General features: G+C 42.6%; 3 protein-coding genes and 1 long non-coding RNA gene across 16 annotated transcripts in view; 2 read left to right on the top strand and 2 right to left on the bottom strand.

Moving 5' to 3' along the window:
- PMS1 (PMS1 homolog 1, mismatch repair system component) overlaps positions 1-3111 on the bottom strand; it is an 88102-nt gene extending 84991 nt beyond the window's left edge. For 10 of the 11 annotated variants that reach the window (XR_012664413.1, XR_012664414.1, XR_012664415.1 and 7 more), the window contains exon 1: positions 3024-3111. The gene's annotated coding sequence lies outside the window, so the exon portion shown is untranslated. Of the gene's footprint in view, positions 1-2807; positions 2873-3023 lie in introns of those variants that run through there. The other variant, XM_075118020.1, reaches the window with a different exon arrangement.
- Positions 3112-3132: 21 nt separating this feature from the next.
- On the top strand, positions 3133-14806 carry ORMDL1 (ORMDL sphingolipid biosynthesis regulator 1). The gene is made up of 4 exons (XM_048870272.2): positions 3133-3293; positions 7814-7993; positions 10224-10375; positions 12596-14806. The coding sequence occupies exons 2-4, from the start codon at positions 7820-7822 to the stop codon at positions 12729-12731; spliced, it is 462 nt and encodes a 153-aa protein (XP_048726229.1). The 5' UTR covers positions 3133-3293; positions 7814-7819; the 3' UTR covers positions 12732-14806.
- Positions 9451-16938, bottom strand: LOC125645144 (uncharacterized). Its single transcript, XR_007359212.2, has 3 exons — positions 16794-16938; positions 15096-15154; positions 9451-9743 (listed from the first exon to the last, which is right to left on the bottom strand). It is a non-coding gene; the product is annotated as an uncharacterized LOC125645144 (long non-coding RNA).
- A 26-nt stretch (positions 16939-16964) lies between these two features.
- Positions 16965-18620, top strand: part of OSGEPL1 (O-sialoglycoprotein endopeptidase like 1) — a 48184-nt gene continuing 46528 nt past the window's right edge. For 2 of the 3 annotated variants that reach the window (XM_075118023.1, XM_048870271.2), the window contains exon 1: positions 16966-17111. In XM_075118023.1, coding sequence (XP_074974124.1) covers positions 17028-17111 — 84 coding nt within the window. In that variant the 5' untranslated portion in view covers positions 16966-17027. Of the gene's footprint in view, positions 17112-18620 lie in introns of all 3 variants that reach the window. The other variant, XM_048870270.2, reaches the window with a different exon arrangement.

The raw sequence follows: 18620 nt of genomic DNA, 5'->3' as shown, positions 1-18620 counted from the left end.
ATCTGTATAGGTGGACCCCTCTTGACCATGAGGAGCCCAGGATTGGTGCCAAAATCTGAAAGTCACAAACCCCTCTTTTTTCTAACCCTTCTGACATCAGGCTTTTTAAAGTCTACCTAAAATTACTGAGCTATTACTCAGATATGTTGTGAGGCTGTAACGCATATTGACTTAACTGGAGTTATGTACAATCTAAGAGCAGAATATGGCCCACAGAGGGCTGGGTTTTGGTCTGTTAGAAATGGTCATATTCAGTGATAGTGTGGACTAGGGCAGAAGCATGAGAATAGAAGCCAAGGACTCCAAAACTCTAATCCTGACTCTTCTATAGACTCACCATGTGCCTTAAGCAGGTCATAAATTTCTGAATGTATCCGATGAAGTGAGCTGTAGCTCACGAAAGCTTATGCTCAAATAAATTTGTTAGTCTCTAAGGTTCCACAAGTACTCCTTTTCTTTTTGCAAACACAGACTAACATGGCTGCTACTCTGAAACCTGTCATTAATTTCTCTGTTCCTATATATCCCTTATCAGTAAAATGGGAATAATACTTACCATACCTGCCACAAAGGGGTTCTATTATTACTTATAAAACACTTACATACTGCCATAAAACATACACAGTGCTTTACAAATAAAGATAAAGACATATTCCCTGCACTGAACTGTTCACAATCTAACATCCTGATCCTGCAAATGCTTATACTTACCTTTACATACCTTGAACCTAATTATACTCACATGTAAAGTACACGCATAATGGCAGAATTGGGGCAATAAGGTGGATATTAGTTAATGTTTATACAGCTCTTTGAAGATTTAAATTGTTATATACATGCCAACTATAATATTATTAGCTTTGTCTTTAAAAAGGACAGTGACAGAGAATTTTAATAAGCATTTCAAATAATTTTTAAACTACTGATTTTACAGTGTCCTCTCAGACACTTGAGCATTTCCTCTGCAAAGTTTACCCTTAATCAGTTGGTAAATATTGATATTTCCCCACTGTGTTTTAAATTGAAATTAGCATGACTGATTGTGTAAAAACAAAACACAAAACTCCAACTTCAGCTTGCTGAATGTTTTTATTTGACCATAAGTATCACTGACACTAAGTTCTGGGGATAGTCTACGTTGACAGAAGCAAGCAGTGGACCTTTAGAAGGGATCTCAGCCACAGCTATTCATGCACAACAGCCCCACATCTTTCCCCCTTCCTCTGTGAGAGCAGACAACTCTATATAAAGGACACTCCATAGGATAGTGGTAAAACTCACAATCTAACATAGGGTGCACACTGCTTGCCCACTATGGAGTCCAGCTCCACATGGCCTACCTGAAGCAACTATTCAGGGAACAGGGGATCTGTCAACAAACAGGATCAGAGGCCACTGACTTCAGAGGAAGGGGGGCAGCTACATAGACTGCTCCATAAGGACATGGGAGCAGTCCTGTTACCACTGTGAGCCCCTAGATGGAGGGTTTCTTTCCTCCACACCAATGCCTTTATAGAGAAAAGGGCATTTGGACTGGGCTGTGGAAAGAGGACTGGTCTCTATATATTAGTCACAGAGACCTCCCTTCAACCTGGGCATCCTTCTGCCTGTTCATTAAGAATAGTCAGTCTTTAAATAAAAAAAGACAAGATTATTTCTCTCACAGGACAAGGGCAAAGATCAAAAGGTGGCAGAGCTGGACTCTCTGGTGGTTAAACCATACACACTGCAACCAAAGCAGGGCATATGTGGAAACTGGTTGAATTACAATTGTTGTTGTGAGGGTCATAAATTTGAATCTCTGGATATCTGTGCATGGAAAATCTCAACCATAACTTTAACAGTGTGCGTATGGGGAAGGGGAAAGGAGTTGTTACCCCATTAGCTGATAATACAGTGTATATCCACTTCTAAGATAATCGCTACAGCAGTGAGAACTTCATGCTCTGGAAAAACTGTTGCAAAAACTAACCATACACACAAGCCTCTTAAAGTCCCTAGCCTATTTTATTCTATATAGATTATTATACCACACCCATCACCATAGTGTCTGAGTGCCTTCAAGTAGTGTGTTGGGTTTGTTTGTTTTTTTAATATAGATGCTGCTATGTGTTTGTTAGAGAAGGCAGGTCAAAGAAGTGCACCTATTACGTGGAGAAAAAGTTGGTGAAGGTTTGTGATGGTCCTGAGTTCTTGGGGGTGTTCATCCCCATGGTCTGAGACTGACCCTGAAAAAGCCTCTGTTTACTGCACTGTCTACTCCCTCCCCACTTTTAAACCCACATTTACCTGCTTATCTCACACTTTAGTATCATTTCACCTGTACTGCTGTACCTTATTCACATCAAAGTGCGGAACTACACACATGAAGTGACAGCAAATACCAGTGAAGCTAACAATCCAATGATAGGTTTCAGAGTAGCAGCCGTGTTAGTCTGTATTCGCAAAAAGAAAAGGAGTACTTGTGGCACCTCAGAGACTAACAAATTTGTTTGAGCATGAGCTTTCGCAAGCTTTGTGAGCTGCATTCGATGAAGTGAGCTGTAGCTCACGAAAGCTTATGCTCAAATAAATGTTAGTCTCTAAGGTGCCACAAGTCCTCCTGTTCTTTTAACAATCCAATGTTATTTTAAACTCCCTGCACTAGCAATTGAAACCTGCCCCCCTCAGCCTGTGCTCCCCTCTCCACCTCCTGGGCCTTGCTGAAGGATGAGACAGTTGTCCACCTCCGGCCTCGTTCCCAGAGGAGCTGAGGGAGCACCCACGACTCCCGCTACACTCGGCAGAGGCTGCTCGGCGTTTCTCACCATCAGGCTCCTCCTCGCCACCGGCCTTTCCCTCGGGGCCCGGCCGAGGCACTTGTCTCTTCCCTTCCCGCTGTTACCTGTGGCCTATGGCGGAGGCAAACAGGGACCCCCCCCCGCTACACGTGTTGCGCTAGAGCCGCCTTCCGCCCCAAAGATCAACCCAGTGCCGCCTGCTTCCGGGCCATCGGCGCCTGCAGGTGAGCGTAGCACCATTACCTGCCGCTCCCGCCGAGTCTAGCTCCCGCGTCCCGGCTCCGCAGCGCTCTGCGGCGCGCAGGGCCCCGGGGGGGGGGATCGCTGGCCCCGCCTCGCTGCTGGCCCCGCCCCCGCCCCCGCCTGCACCACTAGGCGGCTGGCGCGTACGGCAGCAGCGCCGCGCTCCGCAGCGGGCAACCCGCCGGAGAGCTGGTTGGGAGCGGCGAGCTCGGCAGCGGGGCGATCGGTTCGGTTCGGCTCGGCGCCGCGGAGGGGAGGCGAGCCCAGGCGGTAGGTCCCCTTCTCCTCTTGCTGTGGGTCGGATGGAACAGCGGGGAGGAGGGTTGTGCCCAGGGGAAAAGGGGGCTGCCGTAGTTGTGCGAGGTGGTTTGTGTACAACCCAGATCCAAAGGGCCCCACAAAGAGGGCTCCACTCCTCCGGTAACAAAGCAGCAGCAGGCCCCTGCACACACACAGTCTCTTGCGCTGCGGCTTGGATAGGGGCCTACCCCTGTTTTTCTATAAAGGGTCCTATCTTTCAGTGCATGGGATCTCTGCCCTGCAGCAAATGGATCTAGTTTGCTGGCGGGCTTTGACGTCTGCCTTTGCCCTGATTGTATGGCAGATTGGCCCCGATGGAGCAGAAAATGAAACGAAGGGAAGTTTTCAAATTCACACTGAATGCAGGTAGCTAGAATCAGGATCTAGAGTGGCTATTGTCTGTGAGTGAAGCTGCTTTGTAGAGAGAGTGTGTGTAGTCTCCCATGCTGCAATCTGCAAAATAGCGAAGATGCATGATGGGGGGGAGTAGAGGTTTTACCCGTATCTGCCTCTCAGCTGGGATATAGAGTAGCTGGCCTCTTGCTTTAATAGGGAACTCATTGCTAGTATATGATAGAAGGATAGTTATTCCTCTTTTCAACGATTGGCACCTGCCTTAAAAACTCTGTATTCAAGTGGTCGAGAACTAAAGCATTTTACAGGCCTGGGGACACTCACTGTCTTCTGAAACGTTTTAAAATTTCGTGGGCCAGATTCTAATCTCTATTACCCTGAAGACTATATCTGGAGTTAATTCCATTGGCTTCACTGGGCTTGCTCTGCATTTTGGCAGGTGTGACATCAGAATCTGATCTCTCTTTGGTAAATTGTGTGTGACGATGAAGCTAGAAGGGGCAAAAACAATTGACCAACACTTAACTTGATAAATGGCTTTTCAAACAGATTAACTGTAGCAGTGGCCACTATATGTGTGTATGCATATGTGAGGAGAACATAAGAATGGCTATACTGGGTCAGACCAAAGGTCCATTTAGCCCAGTATCATGTCTTCTGACAGTGGCCAGTGCCAGGTGCCCCAGAGGGAATGAACAGAACAGGTCATCATCAAGTGATGCATCCTTTGTTGCCCGTTCCCAGCTTCTGGCAAACAGAGGCTAGGGACACCATCCCTGCCCATCCTGGCTAATAGCCATTGATGGACCTATCCTCCATGAATTTATCTAGTTCTTTTTTGAACCCTGTTATAGTCTTGACCTTCACAGCATCCTCTGGCAAGGAGTTCCACAGGTTGACTGTGTTGTGTGAAAAAATACTTCCTTTGTTTGTTTTAAACATGCTGCCTATTAATTTCATTTGGTGGCCCCTAAGTCTTATGTTATGAGAAGGAGTAAATAACACTTCCTTATTTACTTTCTCCACATCAGTCATGATTTTATAGACCTCTATCATATCCCCCCTTAGTCGTCTCTTTTCCAAGCTGAAAAGTCCCAGTCTTATTAATCTTTCCTCATATGGCAGCCATTCCACACCCCTAATAATTTTTGTTGCCCTTTTCTGAACCTTTTCCAAGTCTATCCAGTATTCAAGATGTGGGCATACCATAGATTTATATAGAGGCAATATGATATTTTCTGTCTTATTATCTATCCCTTTCTTAAGGAGGGTGGGAATTGTTTTGCTTTTAAACTTTCTGTAACTGGTTTTTCATTAATCAGACCTTAATGTGAAGTTTCTGTCTTACAGTTGTGCTGTACTGTTCTCTAAGGGTCTAGCTGGCTTGGAAAAGCCCTTATTGCAGCATGGTAGCAAAAGGGGTTAAAAAAAGAAGTCAGTAGCACTAAATCACTTCTGCCCCATTTATCCCTGCCCAGCCTCAGCACCCAACATGGAAGAGGCAGCATCAGCGTGTGGACTAGAAACACAATTTACCTTAAATATAGGCTGAAAATAGAGCTAACAATTAGAGTTTGACCAGGAGGTCTCTTGGTCAGGGGCCATCTGTAAAGAAAAGGAACTACAGTCCTACTTGTCAGACTGAGGGGATGCACCTAGAGCCCCTGAAATCAGAGGACCAGCTAATTCCTTTTTCCTTCTGAGACAATAAACTGCATGGAATTCAAGTTTACTGTATATGCCTTTCAGCTGACACCTTAGAACTGAGCTCTCACTAGCTTGCATTGACAATGAAAAACATCTGAGGCTTTTCATAAGAGTACAGATTGCACTATTCTCACTGCTTAATATATCCTATTTCCCCTCAGTTCCCAAACAACGGTCACCTCTCATATGCACATCTCACATACACCTTTTTCTGAAATGTGCTGAATGCCATTTGGGTGCTGTCTTCCGCTCTAGAGGTGGCTGCCTTTCTGTGGTCTGGCATGTAGAACTTTAAAGTGCATTGAGATGAAAAGTTATATAATGTTATATGCATTCATAGTTTGTAAAGAATAGTTCATCCATTGTGTTTCATTCCTCTTAAAAAGTTTCAATACGCCAAAAAATGGCTTGGATTCTGGCCAGAACCAGAGCTCATCTTTGTGGTTGAGAGAGAGAGTCAATCATAGAATATCAGGGTTGGAAGGGACCTCAGGAGGGCATCTAGTCTAACCCCCTGCTCAAAGCAGGGCCAATCCCCAATTTTTGCCCCAGATCCCTAAATGGCCCCCTCAAGGATTGAACTCACAACCCTGGGTTTAGCAGGCCAATGCTCAAACTACTGAGCTATCCCTTCACCCCCTCTCTTATTAAGCTGATTAAATTAGAAGACATTGCAGAGGCCAAGGCTTGGGTGATTTCTACAATTTATATACAGTACTAGAACAATTTGGATTCTCCCCTTAAACTGTTTTGTTGATGGTGGGAACCACTACCACATTTGAAGGCAGAGAGTGTTTCTGATTTGAGCGTTGTAATTCATCCTTTTATGTGCAGATTTGGAAATAGGTTTGTGCAAGAACTCACTGCAAACAGCATCACCCCAGATGAATCTGTGGTTTGCAAGATTGATCTGTCTATCTAATCTTGCTAGGCTGATAACTTCAGTTGGCCTGTTTTAGGCGGCGAGAAATATATTTTTCTAGAAAATGAGTAGAAGTAGTTCTAGCCTTACAAGCCATGACACCATGAATGAGGCACCATTTTTTAACAAGTGATGGATAAAAATGGAAGATGGCATTTTAGAACCCAGGACCAAAGGGGTGGGGCAGAGGAGGACCGGGACTTCTCCACCTCAGGCGCCTCACAGGCAAATAAATTATTGTGAAGCACTTTTCACTTAGAGATCTCAAAGCCCTTTGCAAACATTAAGCCAAACAAAACCCTATCAGGTAGGAAAACTGAGGTACAGAATGCTTGAGTTATTCTAGTAGCTGAATCGTTGGGTGTGTTTTGTTTTTGTTTTTTTTTAAGTAACAAATTGCAAATCCCAGTGGTGATTGAACCTGGTGATGGCTACAAGCGTGGTTGAGAGGTCTATTTGTTGAGACTATTTCCATCACTTCACACTGATTCAACTTACATTATAGTCTTCAGACTGATGTTTGGGGGTGTGGTGTGGATGATTGTGTTGATTTGTGTGTGGGTTATATTGCACTGGAAAAGTTGTATGGATTTGTGTGAGTAGAAAATGAGGGGTTTGTGCTGCATGTGTCAGGTGATTGTGTTTGTGTCTAGGAGGTGGTGCTGGAAGATGTGTTGATTTGTATGGGTGGCAGTTGGACGCACAGGTGTTACAGTTCGGACAAATAGTCCACCATACATGCATTCTCCCTCGCGCAACCTAATAAAATTGCCACATGCAAATTTGCTGTACAGTAAGGATGGTGACCGGCTGAATTACCTATGTTGTAACAATGGTCTCTAGGGTACTTGGCATAACATAAATACAGATCATACTAACAGGTTTCAGAGTAACAGCCATGTTAGCCTGTATTCGCAAAAAGAAAAGGAGTACTTGTGGCACCTTAGAGACTAACCAATTTATTTGAGCATAAGCTTTCGTGAGCTACAGCTCACTTCACGAAAGCTTATGCTCAAATAAATTGGTTAGTCTCTAAGGTGCCACAAGTACTCCTTTTCTTTTTACAGATCATACTGTAGCTGTACACCACATAGGTATAATTTGTAAAGTTAAAATGGGTGAGAACTTAAAAATTGGACAGTAACAGACCATGAGTCCCAGTGATGACTCAACCTGGGGATATTATGAACTTCAACCATGGCTGTAACTGTTTCCATCACTACATACTGACTCTTTGGATATTCTAGGTTTCAGAATGGCAATCCTCTAATCTTGTTGTACAGATATTCAAGATCAAACTATGAGTCAATGTCAGAAGACAGAACTTTTGACTTCAAAGTCCTGTGTTCTACCCAATACACATGCTCTTTCTAGCTATGTTACCCCATTAGAGATTATTTATAATAATAGTCTCTCTCCTGGTCTTAACATTAGATGTGAGATATACTGACTATCTCTTATATATGAATCCTGTGATATCAGTCTACATACAATTTTATTTTTATAGAGCAAAATGAACGTAGGAGTTGCCCATAGCGAGGTAAATCCAAACACCAGGGTGATGAACAGCCGTGGAATGTGGCTGACCTACGCACTTGGAGTTGGTATGCTTCATATTGTCTTGCTCAGCATTCCCTTCTTCAGTGTTCCTGTTGCATGGACCTTAACAAATGTGATTCACAATCTGGTGAGTATAGTACTCTGTCTTGTAACAGACATTAAGAAATTACCTGGCACTTATGTATATATGTTTGTGTGATGTAGAAGAGGAGAAAGATACAAAGGACTCTAGGTTGTGTAGACAATGAAATCCTAAATGGCCAAACAAACTGTCTTATCTTCTGCAGTGAGCTTACTCACAAGCCAGAGTATTAGGCATTTACAATGGAAATTTACTGTTTTTAACAAGGGCAAAAAAACAGAGAAGGTAAAAGATGCGGTTATTGATTTTAGTGTTCAACCAAAGATTTTTGAATCGGGTAAATGGTTTAAAATGTTTTTAAAAGTTCTTAGAAAACTAAACCAGAATGTTACAAATCATAAATGCCAATTGGTTGCTAATAACTATGCACTCTGTTCTATTTGTAAGGAGATGAGCCTTAAATATTAGTGGGAGTAGCACACATATTGAGGAGAACATACTCTGTGTAACCCCCTTGTATTAGCTATTAATCTACCTGAAGAACTCTGAGGCAACCCAAAAAAAAAAAAAATTACAGCATTTTACACAATCCTAGGATGGAAACATCTACTGGGCTTTATGCTTCTTGTTTACACTTTGGAAGAAGGGATTATATTAGCTCTGCATGATATAAAAAAGAACCCCCTATGTTCACACAGGGCCTGATCCAGCCCTCACTGAAGGCAATAGAAAGATAACTGACTTCAGTGGACTCTCGTTCAGGACTATAATTAAAATCTTTGCCCCAGATCCTGAAAACACTTATGCAGTAATTCAGTGGTACTACTGATTTGTATAAAATTACTCACGTGCATAAGTGTTTGTCCACTCAGAGCCTTGAAAAATAATTCTCGTAGAATCATAGAATTTAAAGCTGGAAGATGATCTAGTGGTCCTGAGTCTGACCTGCTATATGTCACAGACCACCAACACCATCCAGCATCTATGTGCTAAACCAACAACCAAAATTAGACCAAAGTACGACAGCCCACAGGAGACTAGACTATTGTGTGCCACAAGCAGAGAGTGGGAGGGACCGAGGTGCACCAGTGCTCAAGGCCCCCACAATGGCAGGGAAATTATTAAGTGAGATATACCCAGATAATCTGGGCAACTGACTCTCACCCATATGCTGCAGAGGAAGGCAAATAAACCCAAAGTCATTGCCAATCTGACCTGAAAAAAAATGCCTTCTCTTTTTGCTCAAACTGCCTTTTCTGCCTTAGGATGTTATAATTTTACAGTGATCATTTAAAATTTTATAGATGTGAGTATAAATGTTATGTCAAGGTTAGAGAACCAGGGGCACAGTTCATCAGTTTGTGCCATAATTGAGATTCATTTATCTAGCATCCTGAGACCACCAACAACCCAGGATCAACAATAACGGCATGTCTGCACATACAGCGCTCCTGTTGGCATAATAAAACAACCTTAGCGAGCAGTGATAGCTGTGTCAGCGGGAGTTGGTGTAACTTACGTCGCTCATGGAGGTGATTTATTCACACCATTGAGCGACATAAATTATGCCAACATAAGCCGTAGTGTAGACATAGCCTAAGACTTTACATGATCTGCCACTATCTAGGGAAAAGATTGCTATCTTAAGAAAGGATGCTATCCTAAAAATGCAGTGTAAACATAGTTCTATTCAAGGGCTCTTGTTTTACTAACTAGACTAAAAGTTACCGAAGGGGCTTCATCACATTCTCTTCATCACTACAGGTTTCAGAGTAGCAGCCGTGTTAGTCTGTATCTGCAAAAAGAAAAGGAGTACTTGTAGCACCTTAGAGACTAACAAATTTATTTGAGCGCTTTAATATTGTGTTTTATGACTACTGATTAGCAGCTCTGAACTTGTTAGAGCTCTTATTTACAGTCTGTTCCACCATATAATCTTTGCTATGTAATCTAGTGAATAGGGCATGAGATTGGGAACCAGGAAACTTTGGTTTTAATCCTGGCTTTGCAATTGACCTGCTGACCTTGAGCAAGTCACTTCACTTCTTTGTGTGTCTTTCTCCTTCCACCCTCATGCCCTCTTCTCCCTGTTTCTATACTTTCTGTCCAGGTTGCAAGAGGTTCATAGCAGGAACTCTCTTATTATGTGCCTATACCTGTGCCTAGCAAGATATAGCTCTGATCTCTGTTGGGGCCCTGAAGAGGCTACAGTAATACAAAACATTAAATAATAATAATTAATAATGCTACTTTTTACAAAAATTTCTTTCCCCAGGGAATGTATGTATTCTTACATGCGGTAAAGGGAACTCCTTTTGAAACACCTGACCAGGGGAAAGCCAGGCTGCTAACACACTGGGAGCAACTGGACTATGGAGTACAATTTACATCCTCACGAAAATTCTTCACAATCTCTCCAATAATTCTGTGAGTTCTGAACTGTTAGAATGATTCTATCTTGTGTGTGTACTTGAAATTTAATATAATATATATATTTGGAATTAAAAACCTTGAATTAATCAATTAGTAATACTTTACATCTGTTAAATCTTTTTCCTCATTTATTTTTGTCTCTATTTGATAGGTTTACAGAGCATGTGTTTGGAGATTAAATTAGTTTACAGTCATTCTTTTCCAAGCAGATTTGAACCCCGTTATTGAAATAGAGGCTCAATTTTGCAAATATTAACAACCAAAAGGGTCTGTAGAATTAGGCTCTTTATGAAGCTTAACAGAACACTTTCCTCATAAAGTACCGTGTGTATGCTGAAAACAGTAACTCGATTCTCAGTATTTGTGATTTCAACTTCTGTAAGCATCAAAAGTGCCTATCTCACATTTTCTGTGATCTTTGCCATACTTCTTATTGAGTCTGATCCATAGCACTTCATGTCAGTTTTGCATTTTGCTAGTAGGATTGTTTCTATTTACTCAAGTTATGTTACAATGTAAATACAATTGATCAAAAACTTCACACACACCCCAGCCAGTGTTGATGGAATTGTAACGGCAACAACTATGCAAATAAAAGGAAAGTCAGTTAAGTACTAAGGGACCAATCCTACAAAGTGCTAAGCGTCACCTGCAGGATCATGTCCTACACCGCATTTGAAAAACTTACCAGACACCTAGTAGCCAAAGGACTGAATCTACTAGTAAGCAGCCAGATTTAGTGATAGGTAGCCATCAGCAAGATCCAAGGACAGCATGCTGATGAAAGACCTATCCTTGTCCCCATCTGCTGAGAAGCAAGGAGCATGCCAGAATTCCTAGCTGCTCAGGGTCTCCAGAGGCTTGTATGGAAGATGGCTAGTTTGTTTTTTGATCAAACTTGAAGCTTCCTTCTGCTTTTCTGGCTCTGGGGGGGGAAAAGGTCCTTTCTTGCTATTCTCCACCTTAGAGCCTCCTGGGGGATAGGATGCACACTGCCGTTTTCCTCCCTAGCCTTCTAGCTACTTCAGGGGAATGAGATCTGTGCCACTCTGCCCCATCCCAGACTCGTTTTCTCTGCCCCCTCCACCCAACCTCAAATTAGTCCAATACCTGCCTCTCCTGTTTGTTCACAGACTTTCTAAGCATCAGCTGAATGAAATTGACCTGATTCTATTCTCAGGATGCTAAATTGCAGCAATAAAACATCTCAGAGTCTTGCTATAGTTGTCCTCTTCTACAGCTTGTAAAAAGTGTTAGCAACAGCAGCACTGAGCTGTCTACAGACTTGGAAGAAGAACTCTAAATTGGTTCATACTTAGAAGGCTATTTCAAAATCATACGGGCAAGAAACTTCTTAAATTTTTAACACTACTACACAGAAACGGATGTCATTGTCTTCTCCATTTTTTCAGGGAAAGCCTCCCATTTGCAAGACGTGGCAAGAATGCAAGAGCATTTTTCAAGCCCTGGCTTACACAATATGTAAAAACATCCCATTACACCACTTTAAACAAAGAATAGTCCCTCGCCAAAAAAACCCAAGGAAATTCACAATTATCGCTTTGTTTTGTGGCTCTTTTTAGCAAAGAAGTAGACTGTAACAGCAGGAAAAAGGGTGAGATAGCTGGAATCTATGGTATGTTCTCTAACTTTTCCAGTTGAACTGGTTGTCAACTAGCTAAATTACAATAGCAAACTTGCAGTGGAAACATCAAAAGGGTTGCAGGCTTTTTTTTAATACTTTGCTGACTGATCACAGGTCACTCAACTTCAGTGTCCTCTTTGCTTTAGAGGACTTCAAATTCCTTGTCACAGAGTTTATTAAACTAATTAATATTTATGAGAAATGTATTTAGGTTAAAATATAAAACTAATAACACCTTGTGCCATTTAAAACCTGAGTTCTCAGCTGGCCTTGTAACTTTTGAGTGTCAGGACCTCAGGTTGAAAGGGTGGGGGAGGGAAAATCTAGCTTTTGTTTTTCAGAACCCTGACCCTAGGGTTGTGGGAGAAAGATACTCGGGCCATAATTTGCCGAAACTATAAAAGCATCTTAAAGCAGGAGAAATATTTCTGTTCTGTCCTCCGCCCCACCCCCCAAATCCCTTGAATCCTTTCTTAGTCCCCTGATGACTTTACAGTTTTTTTTAAAATTCTCTTCATTTAACAAAAAACAAGATTTGTCAGTTGTCTTTACTCCCTTTGTTTCTGCAGGTATTTCTTGGCAAGCTTCTATACCAAGTATGATCCAGCACACTTCATCCTGAACACAGCTTCTCTCTTGAGTGTGCTTATCCCCAAGTTGCCACAGCTTCATGGTGTAAGAATCTTTGGCATCAACAAATACTAATCAGAAGATGTGAAACTGAAGTGTTCTGACCAAAACCTGCCATGGCTACTGCTTTTTCTCAGGTGAAGGAATGGGTAGTCTGCTGTGCCATTTATCTAGTAACATACAATGAGATACTTTCACACCTGAGATCTAATTGCTTCTACTTTGGATGCTGTTTGGAAGGCAAGTAGACTTTTACAGGAAGATGCTTCTCAGTATTTAATGTGAATGGTAAATCTTTCGGAGAGAGGTTTTCCATGAGGAACTGGGCAGGCCCAGCTCTAAAACTTAATCAGCACTAAGAGAATACATATGCCCAGGCGACACAAGTGACTTGCAAAGAAGGTGTGAATAACTTAGTTGAAACGTAGGGGCAATTTTCACAAATCAACCAGATAGCCGTAGTAAAAGCAAAGCAAGTTAATATGTAAACCCAGAATCCTCTGTTGAAGAACTGGTGAGGCCTCATGCTTAGATTATGTAAAAGTAGCCAGTTACTGCTTTTGGATTATAAATGGTTCACTTTTATAGTTTATGGGTTGTCTGGCAACACCTAAAGGTAGACAATGTAGTTGTGTTTGTTTTTTTTAACCTAGTTACTGCTGTGATTTAATGGTGTACTTATATCTGTTCCTGAGACCTTAGTTACAAAGACATCTCCAGTCCTATGTGTCAATTCAGGGGATTTCTACATCAGCTTGCTAGCCCACTTTTCATATACTAATGAAATACGTCAACATTGTTTTAACTTTCCAGACAGGGCTGCTAATCTGTTTTGAGAAACTAAAGCACAGAATTTCTAAAAACAGAAAACTTCTTATGGTGTAGATTTGGGCAGTCTTCTTTATTTGATTGCTAGGCCATGTTTTAGTGGTTAAGAGGTCTATAATGGCCTTTTTTTTTTTTTTCTTTCTTTTTAAGAGGAGAGGCAGTCCAGTTTTGCAGGTTGCTGGAATATCCAGCAGAAACCACTTTCTCTAGCTAGTAAAATCACAAAGTAAAAGCCCAAACTGGTGGTGGGTGAACAACCAAGCTATAGATGTTAACTGTATGGTCCAGCAGAAGAAAATGTAGATGTTTGCATTTCTTGGAACACCTTGACAAGAAGTTCAAGAAACATGCAAGAATCTAAATTTCAGGGGTGACTCCACTACTGTATAGTACTGTACTACCCTTGTGGATAATCAACTCTAATTAGAGTGATGGATGTATATGCTGAGGCCTCACCATTTAGTTTTGTGTCTTGAAAAAGAGAGAGGATCCTGTAAGATATGCAGAGTAACTGCCAAGTGAAAGCAGCTTAGCACATTTTGAACTGGCTTGGATTTGGGGTGGAGAGAGAGGGGAGACTGGAACTTCCTTCGGTTATCATAAGAACTGTGGCCTTTAGGAGCATGGCCCTAGTTTAAGCCTTGGCTACAGGGATTGCAAGAATGTTCATGCAGCAAAACCAACACCTATATAAAGATTTGCCTTGCAAAATTCAATCAAGTTTTTAGCCACTGGTGGGCGTATTTGTCTCCCTTAGCAGGAGAATTTTTCTGGCTACTTTGGCTGATGGAAGATTGGCTGTAGTTTATCAGCAGTGAGCTATGAAACTTCATAGTAACTGAACGGTTCGTATGAACAGATGAATCTTCAAGTTAAACTAATAATTATGAATATAAAGTGATAACTGGCTACTTTAAAAAAAATCAAGTTTGCTTCATAGGGCTATGCTAGCTCTCTGAAAGTGTCTTGTTTTTGAAAATATTGTTTTATATAAAGGATAAATGATAATGACTGAGACTAGGAATCAGTATTGTACTTTGTACTTTTGTTCGTTTTAGCAAAAAATTTACAGCTGGTGATGTGCTTTTGTAAATAGATTGTTGATAGTGTTTCAAACACTAATCCTATGTTATGTAAAACTTGTCTAAAATTGAATAGGAAAATCTTTTCAATAATTGTACAACACATCACTGTACTAGGCTTTTTCCTTTTCTCCTCAGATACTTTTTTCCCAATGGCTTATGTGGTTTACAGCATTTAAAATAATTTGCCCTATGATGGTTTTATTTCTTTGTAGTATAAAACAAGTTGTTCAAAATACACATCTGGCTTTATTCTTTCCTCTGTAAGAACAAAATACTATATTACATGGTACATTTTACTCCAGCCAACTATTCAATTTAATGAGGAAACGTACACACACCCACCCACCTATGTAATTTCTACAGATAGCAGTTAAGGGTTTTGTCTCTTTACATCACATACATTGTAGGGTACAACTGAATGTTTTATTTTCTTCATGTACTATTTGATCATATAAGCACTGAGTCTGCTTCCAAATTATTAAACACACTTTAGTGGGACAGAGTTGTCAAGGATTAAAAAGCTTACTTGGGAGCCTGCTTTAATTCTTCAAGTGTCATCTCAACTCTCAGTAAGTCTGTCCATATCTATGCAAAAAACCAAACAAACATGAAAATAAGGGACAGGTATAATATTGATTACATGGATGGAAGTCATCTGGAAGCTTTTGGCGTATCAATATACAATAGGGAGAGCTAGAAGCAATACCTCTAGGTTACCTAGCACTCTGTTATAAGAGTCTTACTGTAGGTATCGTCTTTCCTTTATAAAACCTTGCATTTCAGCCTGAATAGTTGAAGCTTGACAACTTCTGCAACAAGTGAGGCAGGCCTCTACGGAAAATAGCCTCATTCACTATTCTTACATGATTCTTTGTACACTCTCCATCCTGTGCACTGAATGAGGCAGGAACCTTGTGGGGAAAAATAGTATGTGGTGATGTACTGAGGTCTGTTGCATAGTGGATATGCATAAGGGGGCAAAACTAAGGTTGCACATGAAACTTTAACTCTATTTCCTAACTTCTGAGTGCTTGACTTTGCAACTTTAACTTTCTTTTAATGTTTTTTTAAAATACAATAAATCCATAAGTACAGACTATGTGCACTAATCTAACTAATGTAAGTTCTCACAGCCTTTGTAAACTCAGTTTCTTCAGTTGCCTTCTTTATGCAAAATCCTCCTTTGCTCATTTCAGCCATAAAGCCCCTGCCTAATACTAGAACAGTCACCTAACAAATTTTAAGTCTACATAAAAAGCTATACTTGAAACTGTAATCTTGATCACACAGTACACAATATTCTATATCTTGTTTAAAGTGCAAGTTCTTGAGGCAAGGACTATATCCTTCTTTGTGTTGAGTATAACATCCAGAAAATAAATCTGAAACCAAGACCCAGCACAACGAGTAGGTATAAGGGATTGTAGATATTTTGGAATGAGACATATTAATATTCAAAAGAACCTAAAGGAGAGCCAGCTTTGAGCTATCAGCTAAATATCATTGCTTTCAACTACTTGCTACTGCTATGCAGTTTGGAGCGGTGCACATGATTAACAGCCTCAGCAGGGGCAGGATAAATCTGGACTATCTCTGATGTGCCCTTTGGATGGTTTGAGGCAGGTAGCCTGTGCTCACTTAGGCTGTGAGGTGGTGTTCTCTAGGGGGCTGCGGCCGAAGAGCACAACTGCAGAAGTGGCATTGAAAGTTACAATGAATGGCGTCAGCCTCTGGAAAAGCCGAGGATGACTATGCGCTTGTGCATGCGGTTGGGCCAAGTCTAACTGAACCAGGACCGCTCTCTGGTGCAGTGGTGAGCAGCACTAAATAGGCCCAGCAGAGCCAGCACTCGCTATGAGCAGCCTAAGCAATGGCTTAAGGCCTCAAGCAGCTCGAGGGAGCCCAGTATTAATGGGGGGGAGATAGTCCTCCTTAGGACCCCCACGGTATGGCACTGGGGCCCAGAGGTGCTTTGGGCTTTAGCCTGCCTGGCTCGCTGAGTCCTGTGCCGGCCCTATCGCCCCCAGCACCACGGAGCGCAGGTCGCAGGCGGCGGTGCCAGTATGGCTGGTGGGGAAGGCTGAGTCCCTAACTCCCGCCCGTCCCGCCCCGGGCCTTGCATCTGTCTCTGTCCCGGCCGGTGCGTCCCCGGCGCTCCTCGGGCAGCCCAGCGAGGTCTCCCACGGCCCCGCCCTGCCCCGGCCATCGCTAGGGGTGGGGTCACCTCGGTGCGCCCGCCCCGTTGTAACGCGCCGGTTGATGCCCGGGGATGAACAAAGATGGCGCCCGAGGCTACTTGCTCCTGGTCTTCCCTTCTAGGTGCCTGGACCAAAGATGGCGGCAGCCAGCAGTTCCCTGCCTCTCCCCCAGCGTAGGTTTCTCCTTTCCATTGGCCCAGCTTTGCCACGTGACCAGGCCTTGTTCAGTCAGGGCCGCGACAGCGAGTCGGGTTGCTCTTATGAGGAGGCCGCTTTTAACCCTTGCGGGACAGAAGCCGCTGTCGCCGGTGAACCTTGTCGAGGGGCGGGGCCAGAAGCAAAAAGTAAGGATGCGGGGGAGGGGATGCAGATGGATGAAGCCCGGTCCCAGGGAGGCGGAACCTTTATGTAGCCCGAGACTGACGGGGGCGTCTCTGGCGCGGGGGGAGGGGTGTGTCAGCTCACCCCCACCCCCCGGGTCTCGGTTGCTGGAGGGGGAGAGGCCGGGGTGTCGGGCTCGCCTGAGGAAGATTCCTCCAGCGGCCTCTCCCTCTGGCGCTGGGTGACTTCACTCCATCTCCGCTCCGTGGGGTCCGCAGGACAGCCCCTGCTCTTCTCTTCGAGGCAGGAGGGAAAGTCCTGTCCCCCTCTCGTTGCATCCTCACTGTAGGAGGTTATGTGACTTGCCCGCCCTTTATAGTCGGTTCTCCCTAAGGAGCATCTCATTGAAATAGTTGGTAAAGTAACCATAGCATTGCACCTGCTCCGACTGCTGTGCCACTCTTCTCTCTACCAGGTTATGACTTGCAGACAAACTCCTTTGTCCATTCATTCTCTCAGGGATGCAGCCACGACACAGTCCCATGTCTCACGCCAGTTACACCAACCTGCCTCTTCTGGTGCCCCAGTCAAGGTTTGATTTAAATAATTTGCAGAACAGAGGAGATATATCACTTGTAGACCTTTGTTTTCTCCTTCTGTTATAAAAGTATGCCATTTAATTCATCCTAGCCCCCTCCAATGGCAAAACAGATTTCCTTTCAAAAATATTTGTGAGCCACATTATCCCTGTCAGGCAATAGCCAGAAAGGGACTGAGATAGAAAAAAAGCCCTACAGCTCTGCATTCTTAATTCAAAACTAACCCACCATCCAGTCATTATTTCATTTGGGGAGTTTAAACAGTCAAGGGTGTAGAAAGAACCATGAAACTTGTTTACATGCAGGCTGGTTCTGTTGCCCAACTCTGTGTAATACCTTCTAAATATAAACATGCCATTGCACACAATATGATTGCTACCATGGTAGGTGCACTTAGGCATAGAACTCTAGGAATGTTAAAAGAGCTAATAAACAAAACTCCTCCCATTCAGTACATCATTAGAAATGTGCTCCCAGCAAAGAAGGATCATTCTCCAGGTATGTCTGTCTACAACCTGTGTTAGTAGTAACATTGGCTATCAGTTCCCCAAACCTATTTGTTACCTAAATAGATTAGGGGAAGGCAGGGACACGTTTTATCAGTAGCCCCATACTAAAAAATGTTGTACAGCCACTAACTCCAGGTTAATAGCCTAACTACCAGAGCAGAAAAGATCTGTTATTGAAGATAGTTAAGATACAATTTAACCCTGAAGCAAAAATTAAATAAGCAACCACTTTCAATCCCAGAATAGCCCTGTTCATTGAAATTAAAGATGGAACAGGACTGAAATACTAGTCCCAACCAGTTACCAATAAAATAGATATAGATTTTCAACACACTTCTTATCTAGTAGTGGAAAGGTTATGTCTTCATATTTAGTGACATTACGCAAAACAACTGCTTGATGTTGCAACAAGTATTTTCTCAGC

This window comes from Caretta caretta, chromosome 11, assembly GCF_965140235.1.
Source record: "Caretta caretta isolate rCarCar2 chromosome 11, rCarCar1.hap1, whole genome shotgun sequence".
Taxonomy (NCBI): Eukaryota; Metazoa; Chordata; order Testudines; family Cheloniidae; genus Caretta; species Caretta caretta.
The sequence above is the reverse complement of the archived record's forward strand: the minus strand, read 5'-3'. Positions and strand labels throughout refer to the sequence as shown.

What these genes read in the sequence shown, in the direction of transcription:
- ORMDL1 (XM_048870272.2), top strand. Translation starts at nt 7,820, where the DNA reads ATGAACGTAGGAGTTGCCCATAGCGAGGTAAATCCAAACACCAGGGTG. An exon ending in CAAATGTGATTCACAATCTG is followed by an intron (nt 7,994 to 10,223) that starts GTGAGTATAGTA and finishes TTCTTTCCCCAG; the next exon opens with GGAATGTATGTATTCTTACA. An exon ending in ACAATCTCTCCAATAATTCT is followed by an intron (nt 10,376 to 12,595) that starts GTGAGTTCTGAA and finishes TTGTTTCTGCAG; the next exon opens with GTATTTCTTGGCAAGCTTCT.